The 16,567-nt window shown below is 43.6% G+C and overlaps 2 protein-coding genes across 28 annotated transcripts in view; one reads left to right on the top strand and one right to left on the bottom strand.

Annotated features, from left to right (window-relative positions):
- Positions 1-16,567, bottom strand: part of FAM149B1 (family with sequence similarity 149 member B1) — a 50,890-nt gene that overhangs the window by 12,006 nt on the left and 22,317 nt on the right. For 26 of the 27 annotated variants that reach the window (XM_070057837.2, XM_089313482.1, XM_070057830.2 and 23 more), the window contains 3 exons: positions 13,272-13,436; positions 9,650-9,837; positions 83-207 (listed from right to left, as the gene is read on the bottom strand). In XM_070057837.2, coding sequence (XP_069913938.2) covers positions 83-207; positions 9,650-9,837; positions 13,272-13,436 — 478 coding nt within the window. Of the gene's footprint in view, positions 1-82; positions 208-7,999; positions 8,239-9,649; positions 9,838-13,271; positions 13,437-16,567 lie in introns of those variants that run through there. The other variant, XM_089313484.1, reaches the window with a different exon arrangement.
- DNAJC9 (DnaJ heat shock protein family (Hsp40) member C9) overlaps positions 1-16,567 on the top strand; it is a 54,568-nt gene that overhangs the window by 18,811 nt on the left and 19,190 nt on the right. The gene's annotated exons all lie outside the window — the stretch shown is intronic.

Genomic DNA, 16,567 nt, shown 5'->3' with positions numbered 1-16,567 from the left:
TAAAATTAAGGCAAACAACTGAGCAACTTTCCTCTGGCAACAACAGCCTAGGTTCCAAAATGTGTTCCCCTTTGGGGCTTACCGGATTTGAGGTGATAGACAGCACCTTAGACTGTGGCACGCGAGGTAACACCAAAGGCTGTGGTTCACTCAGCACACAGGGGCTTTCAGAGTCCAGTCTGGTGACTGCAACATTACTGTCGTCATCTGAGCAAAGGAACAGAATCTGTCATCCATGGATATCTTTTGACTCATAGCACAGTGCGGGGTGGGGGGTGCACAGGAAACTCGGAGAATTCTTAATCTCAAGCAAGGCTTCCTTTGTCTTTTGCAGCATGATTTAACATACCACCTGTATGGTTCCAAAAAACTAAAACCAAGAGTTGAGTTAAAGTGGTTTTCCCAGGCTGGTGAGGCCTTCTGTTCCCTGGCAGAGGAAAAGCAGAGACCTAAGTAAAGTTGTGAACAGAACCATGGGGGTTGATGGAAGTGTCTTACACCTGTGCTGTCCTGTGTGGTGGCCAGGAAACACACGCAGCTACAGAGTGCTTAAAATGTAGCCAGTGTGAGGAACCGAATTTTAAATTTTATTTAATTATAATTAAATAGCCACACTGGCGACTGCTCTATTACACAATGTAGCTCCAAATGAACCTTCAGATCATTGATCCAGAGCTCAGTTCTCACAGGTAAAGTTACATGATTAGCAGTCACTATTAAATCATATAGTCCACAAGGCATCTTGAAAAAGAGCATGCAGAGACAATCAGATTATCAAAGACTTCAAAAACTGGCATTAACAAATTAAGAATGTGAAACAAAAGCAGATGAAAATATGAATAAGAGAAAAACATTGTAAAAATAAGTAGGCAGATTTGAAAAGCAACAAAATAAAACTACAAAAGGAACAAAAATTACTAAAATTATAAACTCAGAAGGATAACAGAAATAGTGGACAACAACCAAAAACAAAAAAAGGATCTGTAATAAATACAAGGAGATGGAAAATCTGAACACTAAAAATGGTGAATTTTATATGTAAATTACATGCTTTTTTAAAAAGTAAAGACATAAAACCACAATAAAAAGCATTTATACACTCAAACTACAAATTAAGAACAGTAAGCACTGAGGAGTCTGCAGAGGAACCTGTGTACTGCTAGTGAGCATATAAAGTAGTACAGCTGCTTCGGATAAGCTGTTACCTAGTAAAGTTGAAGAGGCACATGCCCTATGACCCACCAGTCTCACTTATTGGTACATACCCTAGGTCCTTGTGCACACAAGTACCAGGAGAAATGTTCAAGAATGTTCACAGTATCATTGGTCCTAATGGTAAAACACTGCATTTTAGGATTTAAAACATACAGGGATTTTGCCACTCACCATCAATTATGACTACAAAACTAAAACCAAGATGAGTTTCTGAGTAAAACTAACATGAACTCCTTTGGCCTTCATTGTTTCTAAACCACTTTCATCATTATTTGGTTTACTACCATTGTTTTCATTCAGAGCAGGTGTATCTTTTCCATAGAAATGTCCATTGAAGGGTCTTTCCCTACTAGCAAATTTGGGTTAAAAACAATAGTAGTGATAATAATGAAAAATTAATAAATGCTTTTCTTTGATCATTTAAAGCTGTCTTGATTAAAGTTAAAGTCATCATAAAAAGTTATAAAAATTATTATTTCATTCAGAGTTTTATATACATTTGGATGATAGTTTACAAACCAACCTAAAAATATGACATGTTGTTGGGGTTGGTGTTGTGCTGTAGCAGGTATAGCTACTGCCTGAGACACCGGCATCCTATATGGCTGCCAGTTCAGGACTCAGCTGCTCCACTTCTGATCCAGCATCCTGCTGATGGCCCAAGTGCCTGGGCACCTGCTATCCATGTGAAAGATCCAGAAGAAGCTCCTGTCATGGCTTTGGCCTGCCCCAGCGCTGGCTGTTGCAGCCATCTGGGGTGTGAACCAGCAGATGGAAAATATTTATCTCTGTAACTCTTTCAAAAATAAACAGATCTTGAAAAAAATGACAAGTTGTTATATGGTTCTATTGCATATGACTAGCATGTAGTTGGCTTTCTTTCTCATAGAGGAATATAGAAAGTTGCTCTAGCAGTAGGGATAGGTTTATACCAGCACCTGAAAGTTGCCTCTAACAATAAACAATAAACAGCCAACTGGTCCACAACAAAGCCTAAAATACAACAGTTGTATTTTCTTACTTCTCGGTAATAATAATAGATAATATTTATCAAGCTCTTACATACTTCAGAAACTGCTTGTGCACTTTAATATAATTCATTTATTTCTTGTACAACCCTATGAGATAGACATTAGGATTATACTTATTTCATAAAGAAACTGAGGTAAAGAGGATTTAAGCAGTTTGCTAAGGATCTAGAGATAGTGTGAGAGTCAGTTATCAAACTTAGCATGTCTGGTAATATAGTCTGCTTTTAACTGTTATACTACACTGCTTCTCATAAGGATAACATTTTAGATTTGGTTCCTGGGCCAAATCTGGCCTGCTACCTTTTCTTTAAAATTTATTTATTGTGGTAAAATATACAAAACATAAAGTTTACCATTTTAAAGCTTAAAATTTAGTACTATTAATAACATTTGTGATATTGTCCAAATATTAATGCTATCTAGTTCCAGGAATTTTTCATTATTCCAAAGAGAAATCCCATACCCATTACTGCTATCTGTTTTTGTAAATAAAGTTTTTATTTTTTAAATTTTTGACAGGCAGAGTGGACAGTGAGAGAGAGAGAGAGACAGAGAGAAAGGTCTTCCTTTTACCGTTGGTTCACCCTCCAATGGCCGCTGTGGCCGGCGCACTGTGGCTGGCGCACCACGCTGATCTGAAGCCAGAAGCCAGGTGCTTCTCCTGGTCTCCCATGTGGGTACAGGGCCCAAGGACCTGGGCCATCCTCCACTGCACTCCTGGGCCACAGCAGAGAGCTGGCCTGGAAGAGGGGCAACTGGGACAGAATCCAGTGCCCCTACCGGGACTAGAATCCGGTGTGCCGGCGCCATAAGGCGGAGGATTAGCCTATTGAGCCGCAGCGCTGGCCTGTAAATAAAGTTTTAACAGTAGTTTGTTCTTGTTACTGTACAGTATTCCACTGTATGAATATATCACGTGCTATTACTGAAAGATAGCTTGATAGTTTTCAATTTATGTTTTCCACTTACAGCTGTTAGAAACATTACTGCCTATGTCTTCTGGTGAATTTATTGAACACAACTGTACACACAGCCATGCCTATTCACTTCAATCTTACTTACAGCTGCATTCATGATAAAAGGGTGGAGCTAAGTGGTTGCGGAGACTGAATGGCTAGCAAAGACAAACATTTACCACCTGGCTCTGTATAGACAAAGTTTGCTAGTCTGTATTTTAGGGTATTTTTTTTTCTAGAAATGAATTTAATGACAACATGTATTTTAGGGTATTTTAATCAACCACTAAACCAGTAAGAGTCCCTCCAGCTCCATTTCAAGATCAGTGTCTTTTATTGTTTTAGATTCTAAGTCTCAAATTATTAACCAGAATACAATGAAATAACCTAAGATTATAGATGTAGAGATAAACTCAAAGGACATTAATTCATTGCCCAAATTGGTAAATTGCAAATAACTGACATTTTCTCTGATATCTCAGTGGTTGATACTGAAAACTGAAGGACTTCCTTTAAAAATTTTATTTATTTATTTGAAAAGAGTTATAGAGTGGGCCGGGGAGGGGAGAAACATAGATAGATCAGATCTTCCATCTACTGGTTCACTCTTCAAATGGCTGCAACAGCAGGGGCTGGGCCAGGCCGAAGCCAGGAGCTTGAAACTCCTTTGGGATCTCTAATGTGCGTCACAGGAGTCCAAGTACTCAGGCCATCTTCTGCTGCTTTCCAAGGTGAATTAGCAGGGAGCTGGATCAGAAGGGAAGCAGCTGGAATTCAAACTAGCACTCATATGGGATGCAGACACTTAACCCACTGCACCACTCTAGCCCCAGGAGTTCCATTATTTCTAGGATTTGTTATTACAAGAGATTGGATTTGACTTTGGATTTTATCATTTGCCTTGCATCTCCAAAACAACCCCGGGTCAGGCATTTGGCTTAGGAGTTAAGACACAATAAGTTGACTAAGGTCTAAGGTCTGCCCACATTCCATATGGGAGTGACAAAGTTCAAGTCCTAGCTCTGCTCTCAATTCAAGCTTCCAAGCTAATGTGCTCCCTAGGAGGCAGAAGGTGATGCCTGCAGTAGTTGGGTTCCTGCTACCCATGTGGGAGACCTGGATTGAGTTCCAAGCTCTCAGCTTTGGCCTGGCCCATTACCAGCTGTTACAGGCATTTGGGGAGTGAACCAGCAATTAGATATCTTATCTGTTTCTGTTTCAAATGAAATAAATAACTAATTTTTACAAACAACCTCATGTAATACAAACCAGATCATTTTTTAACTTAAAACAATTTGTCATTTTATTTATTTGAAAGGCAGACAGGCCTGTACTGTGGCGCAGCAGGTTAAGCCATTACCTGTGATGATATTCCAAGTGGGCACCAGTTTAAGCCCTTGCTGCTCCAGTTCTGAATCAGTTTCCTGAATCAGAAGCAGAAGATGGCCCAAGTACTTGGGCCCCTGCCACCATGTGGGAGACCCAGATGGAGTTCCAGGCTCTTGGCTTCCACCTAGCCCAACCCCAGCTGTAGGAGCCATTTGGGGAATAAACCAGTAGATGGATGATCTCTCCCCACCCTCCACCTCTCAAAATAATAAATAAATCTTAAAAAAAAAAAAAAAGAATGAAAGCAACAAGGAGGGAGAGAGAGAGAGAGACAGTGAAATGGAGACAGAGATTTTTCATCTACTAATTTACTCCCCAAAAGCCTGCAACAGCCAGGACTGGGCCAGGCTAAAGTCAGGAACCTGGAACTCCATCCTGGTTTCCAATGAGGGTATCAGGAACCAAGAACCTGAGTTATCACCAGCTGCCTCTCAAGGTGCACATTAGCAAAAAGCCAGATGGGAAATGGTGCAATGACTCAAATGTAGGCATTCTGTAGGGAATGTGGCATCTTAACTGATGAGCCAAATGCTTGCCCACAAACTAGTTCATTTCCAAAGAGAATGTTAGTCTATTCTTGAATACAGCTTTAAAACAGAACTTAACAATTATATAATAGTGGCTTAAAATTAGAAAAAAAGAAACTGTTGCTCCCCCTCTTCGTGGAGGAACGACACAGGACCCTGCGCTGTTCTTTTGTCTGCTCGGCCCTTCCCGGGTTTGCTGCTGGTCCTTCCCGGGTTGGCTGCCGATCCTTCCACCTCCGTGGAAGGGCGGTTCCCCCTGCCACTTTCCCCACTTCCGAGGGGGAGCGGTCTCTCTCGGGGGCTGCTCAGATGTTATCCAGATGTTCCTCTTAGATGTTCCTGGTGCATGTTGTCTCTCTCCTCCTTTATAGTCCTCTTCCACCAATCCCAACTCTGCTACCCACACGCCGAGTACGCTGCTCTCCTCCAATCAGGAGCAGGATCAGCTCCTGCAGGTTATTGGTCGAACTGGAGGCAGCTGTGTAGAAGTTGTTTACTCCTCTCCCAGCGCCATATTGTGGGAGAGCAGATGCACAGAATAAGTCTTAATTCCAGTAACTTAGTCTAGTCCGAGTTGCTCCTCACAGAAACTCATAGGCAATATCAAGTGTGGCAAATGTGGAGCAACTGGATACCAACTCAATACCAGAGAAAGTATAATAGGTAGAAGCATTTTGGAAAATTTCCTGGCAGTATCTGTTGAAATTAGAAATAGCATATTCTGAGCCGGCGCCGTGGCTCAATAGGCTAATCCTCCACCTTGCGGCGCCGGCACACCAGGTTCTAGTCCCGGTTGGGGCGCCGGATTCTGTCCCGGTTGCCCCTCTTCCAGGCCAGCTCTCTGCTATGGCCAGGGAGTGCAGTGGAGGATGGCCCAGGTGCTTGGGCCCTGCACCCCATGGGAGACCAGGAAAAGCACCTGGCTCCTGGCTCCTGGCTCCTGCCAGGATCAGCGCGGTGCGCCGGCTGCAGCGGCGGCCATTGGAGGGTGAACCAGCGGCAAAGGAAGACCTTTCTCTCTCTGTCTCTCTCTCTCTCACTGTCCACTCTGCCTGTCAAAAAAAAAAAAAAAAAAAAAAAAAAAAAAAGAAATAGCATATTCTGTGACCTAGCAATTCCACTCTTACATATCCAGTATATATGTATCTATCTAACATGGTGAACCTCACTGATATCCATGCGAGAACCACAAGGTTCTTGAGAAATTTATCTCAGCAGAAATACAGCCGACTTGGACTAAAGGGACAAAAGGATTACAAATGAAAGAAGGCTATTAGACCAAGATTCTAGTGGCAAGAAGCAGCATGGTGAAATTACTTAGCTGCAAACACATGACTGAAGAGAATAGAGGACTGGGCAGAGAGCTGCTGAGGATTATTCCCAGGCCTTGAAACTTATTGAAGGAACTCCCAATACACACTCGGATTTCACAATTGCTATGGGTCCTACCCCACCTCTCCTGTCCCACTATTGTATGTTGGGTGTGTTAGGGTCAGATAACTTCTCTTTAGTTTCATGGGTCTAAAGATGGAGGGGAATTGTGTCCCAGGAGCCATATACATTGATCATATCCAGGAGCATCTGCCACACCAGGACTTGATTTAGATGATAAGATTTTGGACTTCTGAGGTGATACTATAACAGGCTGGGACTCTTGCAAGCCTTGTGAGGGACATAAATGTATTTTGCATGTGGGAGGAGGTGAATCACTGGGGCAGAGGGTGAGCTGTGGCAGATAGACTCTCAGGTAGTCCCTGCATGATGCCCACTACCTGATGTTCCTGTCTCGGTGCATTCCTCTCCACTTAAAGGATGGGCAGGACTTGTGACTGGCTTCAGACCAATAGATAATGGAGGCCCGCGCCGCGGCTCAATAGGCTAATCCTCCGCCTTGTGGCGCCCGCACCCCGGGTTCTAGACCCTGTCAGGGCGCTGGATTCTGTCCTGGTTGCCCCTCTTCCAGGCCAGCTCTCTGCTGTGGCCCGGGAAGGCAGTGGAGGATGGCCCAAGTGCTTGGGCCCTGCACCCGCATGGGAGACCAGGAGAAGCACCTGGCTTCTGGCTTCGGATCAGTGTGGTGCGCTGGCCGCAACGCGCCGGCCACAGCAGCCATTGGAGGGTGAACCAACGGTAAAGGAAGACTTTTCTCTCTGTCTCTCTTCTCTCACTGTCCATTCTGCCTTTCAAAAAAAAAAAAAAAAAAAATAGATAATGGAAACGGTGATGGGATACCATCTCCACAATCCTGTTATATATAAGCTTTGGTCTTGCTGGTTCACTGGCTCTCTGTATTTTTCCCAAAACATAAAAAAAGGGGGAATGGATCCTTCATCAAGCCTCGACATGAGAACCCAGTACTTGCCAACACCTTGATCACAGAGCCTTTTAAGAAAACCCAGAGCAGGGAACTAGCTAAATTGTTTCTGGACTTCTGAATCACCAATGTGTGAGATAATAAATCTGTGTTGTTTGAAGCCACTAAGTTTATGACAATTTGTTGAGTAGCACAGAAAAACCTATAAATCAATTCTTAACAAGTTAAATATATATAACTATGTAATGACTACGATTTTATTCAAGAGAAAAAGAAATGTATGCCCCCAAATTTTTATACATTAGTGTTCATAACAGCTTTACATGGAATAGCCCAAAGCTGAAAACAATCCAAATGCCCATCAGTAGATGAAAAGATAAACAAATTCTGCTATACTAAAATACTACTTGGCAAAAAAGGGAATAAATTATTGATATATGGAGAACCTCAAGATCACTATGCTGAGTCAAAAAAATAAGACTAAAAAAGTCCATATCATACCACTGCATTCACATTGAAACTTTACAAAAGGCAAACTAACCTGTAGTGACAGGAGGTAGATGACTGTTTTTTTTTTTTTTTTTTTTTAAGATTTATTTATTTATTTGAAAGAGTTACAGAGAGGCAGAGGCAGAGAGAGACAGACAGACAGAGAGGTCTTCCACCTGCTGGTTCACTCCTCAAATGGCTGCAACGGCTGGAATTAGGCTGATCAGAAGCCAGGAGCTTCTTCCGGGTCTCCCACATAGGTGTAAGGGCCTAGGACTTGGCCATCTTCTACTGCTTTCCCAGGACATAGCATAGAGCTGGATGGGAAGTAGAGCAGCCAGGACTTGAACCGGCACTGCAGGCGGCAGCTTTACCTGCTGCACCATAGCGTCAGCCCTACAGATTACGCTTCTTGTCAGACATCTTTCACTCAGTATAATGATCACTTGGGAATGGGGGCTGGGGAGGGGTGGAAGGGAGGAATTACAAAGGGCATGAACTTTTAGGGGTGATGGATATGGTTACTATATAGACTGGGATGATGGCTTCACGGAGGAATAAGTAGGTCAGAATTTATCAAATTATACACTTTAAATTTGTGCAGCTTCTGCAATGTCAATTTTTCTTTGATAAAGCAGTTAAAAATGTATATGCTATTTGTACATGGTTCTTCCTTACAAATCACATTCAAAGAGAAAGCACAAGGTCTGTGTGGTCACCATAGGCCAGGCCTTGTTATTTATCCATATATTCTTATACATTTATTAAATACCAGTTAGTTTGGAAAATATAAACATTATATCATAATATACACTGTGATATAAATAATAAATATACATTTGGTCTCTTCCCTGGTTCTTGCCATATAGCTCCTAAAACCCTTGGAATCTCCAAAATTATGTCTTTTGTATGCTAATGACATGACAGGTGGCTGGGGGCTCTGAACAGTCTCAGGATGGGGGCTGATTGTTAGGGGAACCAACCATGTGATTAGAAGATAAGAAATTTTGGCCCAATTCACTCCCTTGGAAAGGGAAAGGACTAAAGGTTCGAGTGATCACTGATGGCCAATGATTTAATTAACCAGGCCTGCATAAAAGCCTCCATAAAAACCCAAAAGCAATGGCTTCCAAGAGCTTCCGGAGAGCTGAACACATGCGAGGCATAGAGGGTGGTGTATGCAGAGAGGCCTTGGAAGCTCCACACTCCTTTCTCCCGCACCTTGCATGTGCATCTCTTCAATCTGGCTATTCACTCATACACTTTGTAAAATCCTTTATAATAAGCTGGTCAAGAAACGTAAGTGTTTTCCCTGAGTTCTGTGAACTCTTACTGAATTAATCGAAGCTAAGGAGGGGGTCATGGGAACCTTGATTTATAGTCATTGGTCAGAAGCACAGGTCACAAACTGGTGCTAGCAACTGACATCTGAAGTGTGGGCAACCTTGTGGAACTAACTCCTTAATCTGTAGGACTGGACGCTACATCCAGGTAGTGACAGAAATGAAGTGAACCACAGGGTCCCCAGCTGGTGTTAGCTGGAGAATCTGGTAACAGAATTGCTTGGTATGTAGGGAAAACCCCATACAGATCTGGAGTCGGAAGTGTGTTATGAGAGCAGGAAAACACTCTGGTTTACTCGTGCAATAGATAATCTAGTAGGCTGCTTAGGTTTGGAAATCAGAAACAACCTTTTTTTTTTTTCATTGTTTTCACAAAGATCCTTACCAGAAGTAAATCCCTCCCAGTGAGTACGTATCAACTGCTCCACACAGCCGACAACCTTGCTCCACACGTTGTCAAACACATAAGCCAGGACATCCTCCTTCATGCAGTAAAATGGAGCAATGGGAGGGTACCCTAACTTCTGTTTCTCTGTAGCTGCTTCTGATTTCTTTCCATGCAATTCCTCTTCCCTGTAACAGAAGTGAGAGGGAAAGACTGCATGAGTAGTCTTCACTGGTGTCTGCCATGGCCCTCTGTGCTCCTTAGTAGTACTGTGGCTGGGCCCCCATCAACCTTGGCCTTCTCCTTGCCCAGCAGCTGTAGCACAGGTATCAGGCTGCCTCAGGAACCAATAGAGTTCTCAACAGACTGCATTTCCTTTTTGACTCCCACCCTACCCCAATACTCTCAAAAGAAAAGGAGCTAAATAGCACTGAAGCTTCTCTGTGGCTCTTCAGGATGCCCTGGTGTCTATAACACAGGAACCAAATCCTTCTTTGCTTCTCTAGCAGGAAGCACCAACAGCCCCAGGATTCTACTGGAAAGCAATCAGCCTATAAGAGACTTATTATAAACCAAGACACAGAAAATTCTGGTACTTGCTTGGGACAGGGAAAAATATCTCCAGGCCTTTTCAGTGAAAGTTACACCTAGGGAAGCAGAGGTCTCAAGAATTAAATAGGCGGGGCTGGCGTGGCACAGCAGGTTAAACCGCAGTCTGCAATGGTGGTATCCAATATGGGGGCCAGTTCAAGTTCTGGCTGCTCTACTTCTTCTTCTTCTTCCTTAAGATTTTTTTTTTTTTTTTTTTTTTGACAGGCAGAGTAGACAGTGAGAGAGAGAGAGAGAGAAAGGTCTTCCTTTTGCCATTGGTTCACCCGCAATGGCCGCCGCGGTCGGCGCGTTGCAGCCGACGCACCGCGCTGATCCAAAGGCAGGAGCCAGGTGCTTCTCCTGGTCTCCCATGCAGGTGCAGGGCACAAGGACTTGGGCCATCCTCCACTGCACTCCCTGGCCACAGCAGAGAGCTGGCCTGGAAGAGGGGCAACCAGGACAGAATCTGGCACCCCGACCGGGACTAGAACCTGGTGTGCTGGCGCCACAAGCAGAGGATTAGCCTATTGAGCCACGCACCGGCCTTATTTATTTATTTGAAAGAGTTACATGGCTGGCGCAGTGGCTCAATAGGCTAATCCTCCACCTTGCGGCGCTGGCACACCGGGTTCTAGTCCTGCTCGGGGTGCCGGATTCTGTCCTGGTTGCCCTTCTTCCAGGCCAGCTCTCTGCTATGGCGTGGGAGTGCAGTGGAGGATGGCCCAAGTGCTTGGGCCCTGCACCCGCATGGGAGACCAGGAGAAACACCAGGCTCCTGCCTTCGGATCAGCGGTGCGCCGGCCACGGCGGCCATTGGAGGGTGAACCAACGGCAAAAGGAAGACCTTTCTCTCTGTCTGTCTCTCTCTCTCACTGTCCACTCTGCCTGTCAAAAAAAAAAAAAAAAAAAGAAAGAAAGAAAGAAAGAAAAATTTACAGAGAGGCAGAGACAGAGGCAGAGAGAGAGAGAGAGAGGTCTTCCACCCACTGGTTCACTCCCCAGATAGCCACAATGGCTGGAGCTGCACTGATCCGAAGCTAGGAGCTTCTTCCAGGTCTCCCATGTGGGTGCGGGGGCCCAAGGACTTAGCCATCTTCCACTACTTTCCCAGGCCATAGAAGAGAACTGGATCAGCAGTGGAGTAGCCGGGCTTGAGCCAATGCCCATATGGAATGCCGGCACTTGCTATGCCACAGTGCCAGCCCCTGTGCTACTTGTGATCCAATTACCTGGGAAAGTAGTGGAAGACGGCCCAAGGCACACACACAGAGAGAGAGATATATGGAGAGCAAACTCCTATCCACTAGTCCAATTCCCAAGCACTTGCAAAGGCTGGGGCTGGGCCTGCAACTCAATCTAGGTCTCTCACAAGGGTGACAGGAACCAAATTACTTGAGCCATTACCACTGCTTCACAGGGTATGCATTATGAGGAGCTGGAGCTGGGAACTGAGCCTAGGTGCACCATAGTGGGAGATGGACATCCTAACCAGTGTCTTACCCAACCCCTCCATGAGTTTTTGAAGTACCCTCATATACACTAATTTCCTTTAGGTGTTCTATAAAGGAAGGCTACCTTTCTAAAACTCTTCACTATATTACTTGAAAATTCATTTGGGTTTATTATCAAAAAAATGAAGAGGTGCTGTGAGGATACCTATTAGGTATTTATATCACATTTAAATTAGTTGCATCAGCTTTATTTTTTTATAAACTTATAACAAGGGAGAAGACCACTGACTTGAGGTAAAAAGACACAAAGAATTTAACACGGGTCAGAAGAAATTAAGGGAGAAAGTTACAGTTTATGGAAAACTAAAAGAATCTACTGAGGATTCTCTCCTAACAGGGAGCTAGCTCAATGGTGTTGTATTTAGGAATGTGGGTTGGGTTCGCTGCTTTGAGGGCTGCATAAATGTGAGTGACCACATGTGTGACTATGGCCCAGTAGATGATACAGGAAGAAGAGAAGTCCAGGATCATGTGACAACACTGACTAGACCGTCCTACAACCTCACCGCCTGAAATGAAATTCTCACTTTCAGATGTGCTACATGACTACCAATTCTGGAACTTTTAAAGGCTTGGAGGAACAGTTTAAGAGGTTAATGTTTCAGAAAGATAGCATGGAAGAGCACTGAATTCAGAATTGGATAAATAAGGTTTTGGTTTTAGCTTTACCTCAGACAAATCATTTAACTATGCTGATTCTCATCAACCCTATAAAGAAGGTAAACAATATCTATGTCACAGGACTACTGTCAGAATACAGCAAAAATAGGTGTAAATAAACATTATTATTTTTTTTATTATTATTATTTTTGACAAGCAGAGTGGATAGTGAGAGAGAGAGAGACAGAGAGAAAGGTCTTCCTTTGCCGTTGGTTCACCCTCCAATGGCCACTGCGCTGCGGCTGGTGCACCGCGCCGATCCAATGGCAGGAGCCAGGTACTTATCCTGGTCTCCCATGGGGTGCAGGGCCCAAGCACTTGGGCCATCCTCCACTGCACTCCCTGGCCACAGCAGAGAGCTAGCCTGGAAGAGGGGCAACCAGGACAGAATGCGGCGCCCCGACCGGGACTAGAACCTGGGGTGCCGGCACCGCAAGGTGGAGGATTAGCCTAGTGAGCCACGGCACCAGCCGTAAATAAACATTATTAATTATAGTCTGTGCCAAGCATTGTTTTATATAAACTGTATATATATTTTTCAAACAGGGTTAATATAAACCAAGTTCATACCTCCTCAATTGCTGTATTAAAAAGGTTGAGAGTTTTCTCTGGTGATGATTTGCAAAAGAATGGAATCAAACTATGTGGAGAAAAAACATCAATTCATTTTAAAATCTCTCATCTCAGGAAGTGGCAAATGATGTTTGAAGGAAGGAAATATGTAAGGCCTAGTATGTAGAAGAAACAACTATTTCTGGGATAACAGAAAATAGTAACAGAAACTGCCATAGGTCTATTATTTTGGTAACAGGATTTAGAAAAAATGAGAGGAGTAAAAATCTTAAAGGAATAAGACTTACGGATCTGTGTGGTCAAATGCTAGATATTCCTCGATCATTCCCTCTGCGATTATACAGTCTTCCTCTTCTTTTTCCAAAGCATGCACACTAGGGGGTTTGGCAATGGAAGATGCTTTATGAGCATAAGGAGACGAAAAATGTAACTTCTTTCCTCTTATACCAAATCTAGGAGAAGAAAAAACAGCAGATATTAATTATGTACGATGTAAACAGTTCTCACAGCAAAAAGTCATATGACTTTGGCTCAAACCCCTCTTCTCTAGTAAAACCTTCTTGACTATTCTAAGTCTTAATAAACTACATTTTCTCAGAACAGGAAAGATTAAGTACTGGCCATAGACCTATTGTGCTTAGTGTACTGTGTACTATCTCCCTGACACTGCTTGCTATATTTTCAGATGTAAAAAACTATAGCTATAAGTAAAGAAAAACTAAGAACATTTATATTCATACTTATATTTTTAAGACATATAAAGGTATTCTATCTTTAATGAGGTTATATTCTTATATCAACTTTCCCCTTAAAGGCTGAGAATCTGATGTTATTAATATTTAAATTTGTCTTCATACTCAGGCAGTCAATAAATATGTGATGACTCATTCATTTCAGCAGGTTCACTCTAGAGAAAGTCAATCAAATCTGGGCCATACAGTTTTTTTTTTGTTTTGGTTTGGTTTTTTTTTGACAGGCAGAGTGGACAGTGAGAGAGAGAGAGAGAGAGAGACAGAGAGAAAGGTCTTCCTTTCGCCATTGGTTCATCCTCCAATGGCCGCCGCGGCTGGCATGCTGCGGCCGGCGCACCGCGCTGATCCGAAGGCAGGAGCCAGGTGCTTCTCCTGGTCTCCCATGCGGGTGCAGGGCCCAAGCACTTGGGCCATCCTCCACTGCACTCCCACGCCATAGCAGAGAGCTGGCCTGGAAGAGGGGCAACCGGGACAGAATCCGGCACCCCGAGCGGGACTAGAACCTGGTGTGCCGGCGCCACAAGGCGGAGGATTAGCCTATTGAGCCGCAGCGCCGGCAGCCATACAGTTTTTATAAGTGTCTCTCAATTTAACCAAATATTAAATATAACCAATCTATGCTTTGTATGTATCATTCTTTGTACTTTTTTCATGATTTTTTTTAAATGGGAAAAAAAGAATGGTACTTTTTTTTTTTTTTTTTTTTTTTGAGTGGACAGTAAGAGAGAGACAGAGAGAAAGGTCTTCCTTTTCTGTTGGTTCACCCCGCAATGGCCGCCGCGGCCAGTGCACCGTGCTGATCCGAAGGCAGGAGCCAGGTGCTTATCCTGGTCTCCCATGCGGGTGCAGGGCCCAAGCACTTGGGCCATCCTCCACTGCCTTCCTGGGCCACAGCAGAGAGCTGGCCTGGAAGAGGGGCAACCGAGACAGAATCCGGCACCCCGACAGGGACTAGAATCTGGTGTGCTGGCGCCGCTAGGTGGAGGATTAGCCTATTGAGCCGCGGCACCAGCCAAGAATGGTACTTTTCAACAAGGCTGGTGAGAAAATCTTACTAGGAATTATTCTGGAAATTTGTATTAGAAACCTTAAAATAAACATACGCTTTGATTCAGTGGTTTCATTTGCAGGCATTTCCATTAAAGCTTGACCTTAAAGATTCAGCTACAGTAATTATCTTCATAGAATTATTTATAATTACAAAAAATCAAAACTAGCCCAACTGTTTTTACAGGGTTGAGGAATCTTTTTCTGCCAAGGACCATTTGGATATTTATAGCATTTGAGGGCCATACAAAATTTTCATCTTAAAAAGTAGCCTACTATTGGGACTGATGTTGTGGCTTCGTGGGTGAAGCTGCCACTTGCGACACTAGAATCCCATATGGGTACCAGTTTATGTCCTGGATGCTCCACTTCTGATCCAGCTCCCTGCTAATGTGCCTAGGAAATCAGTGGAAGATGACCCAACTTGGGCCCCTGCACTCATGTGGGAGACCCAGAGACTCCACCCTGGCTGTTGCGTCCACTAGGGGAGTGAACCAGTGGATGGAAGACATCACTGTCTCTCCTTGTCTCTCGGTAACTTTGACCCACCCTCCCATCCTCCCTCCCTCCCTCCCTCCCTCCTTCCCTTCCCTCTCTCTCTTTTTCCTTCTCTCTGTTTCTTTCTTTCATAATTGATGAGGGGCTGGCACCATGGCTCACTTGGTTAATCCTCCGCCTGTAGTGCCTGCATCCCATATGAGCGCTGGGTTCTAGTCCCGGTTGTTCCTCTTCCCATCCAGCTCTCTGCTGTGGCCCGGGAAGGCAGTGGAGGATGGCCCAAGTGCTTGGGCCCTGCACCCGCATGGGAAACCAGGAAGAAGCACCTGGCTCCTGGCTTCAGATCGGCATAGTTCAGGCCGTAGCAGCCATTTGGGGGGTGAACCAATGGAAGGAAGACATTTCTCTCTGTTTTTCTCTCTCACAGTCTAACTCTGTCAAATAATAATAATAATAATAAAAAGAGTAATTGATGTAACTGAAGTATACATTTAAAAAGAAAGTCATAAGCTTGAGTTTAAATCACTTTGAAAAAGCGAAGAAATCCCATCCTCTGACCAAAAATCAACTGATAACACAGATCCCATATCCATAACTACCTGAGGACAGTAATATTTAATTATTTACTTTGTGGTCTGGTAAGATTACTGCAAGCCCCGAAGCACACCAAAAGTATTATTGCAACTCTTGGAAAGTATCAGGTAAGATCATAGCCTTAGGAAAAAGTAAGGGAATACTTTTAAAATAATTAAAACTATACTATTATATTTTATAATCAATTTAACTATAAGCATAGATTTTGAAATAATCCTATCTGGGTATATTTTGCCACTGTTTTTAAGATATTTAAATATTCAGCTATTTTAAAACTGTTTTGAAGTTTATTTTCTGTAAAGTTGTAATTAGCATTTTTTTTAAGATTTTATTTATTTATTCGAGAGTTAGAGTTACAGAGAGAGAGAGGAGAGACACAGAGAGATCTTCCATCTGCTGGTTCACTCCCCAAATGACCACAACAGCAGAACTGGGTTGATTTGAAGCCAGGAGCCTGGAGCTTTGTCCGGGTCTCCCACATGGGTATAGGGGCCCAAAGACTTGAACAATCCTCACGGCTTTCCTAGGCCATTAGTAGAGAGCTGGATTGGAAGAGGAATAGCTGAGACATGAACTGGTGCCCATATGGGATGCCAGCACCATAGGAGGCTTAGCTACTATGCCACAGTGCAGGCCAAATTTTTTTTTTTAATTACCTTTTCAACTATTTATTTATTTGACAGTCAGAGTTA

This window comes from Oryctolagus cuniculus, chromosome 15 (assembly GCF_051225735.1).
Source record: "Oryctolagus cuniculus isolate XC-2025 breed Fujian yellow rabbit chromosome 15, ASM5122573v1, whole genome shotgun sequence".
Lineage (NCBI taxonomy): Eukaryota > Metazoa > Chordata > Mammalia > Lagomorpha > Leporidae > Oryctolagus > Oryctolagus cuniculus.
This window is presented reverse-complemented; position numbering and strand designations above follow the sequence as displayed.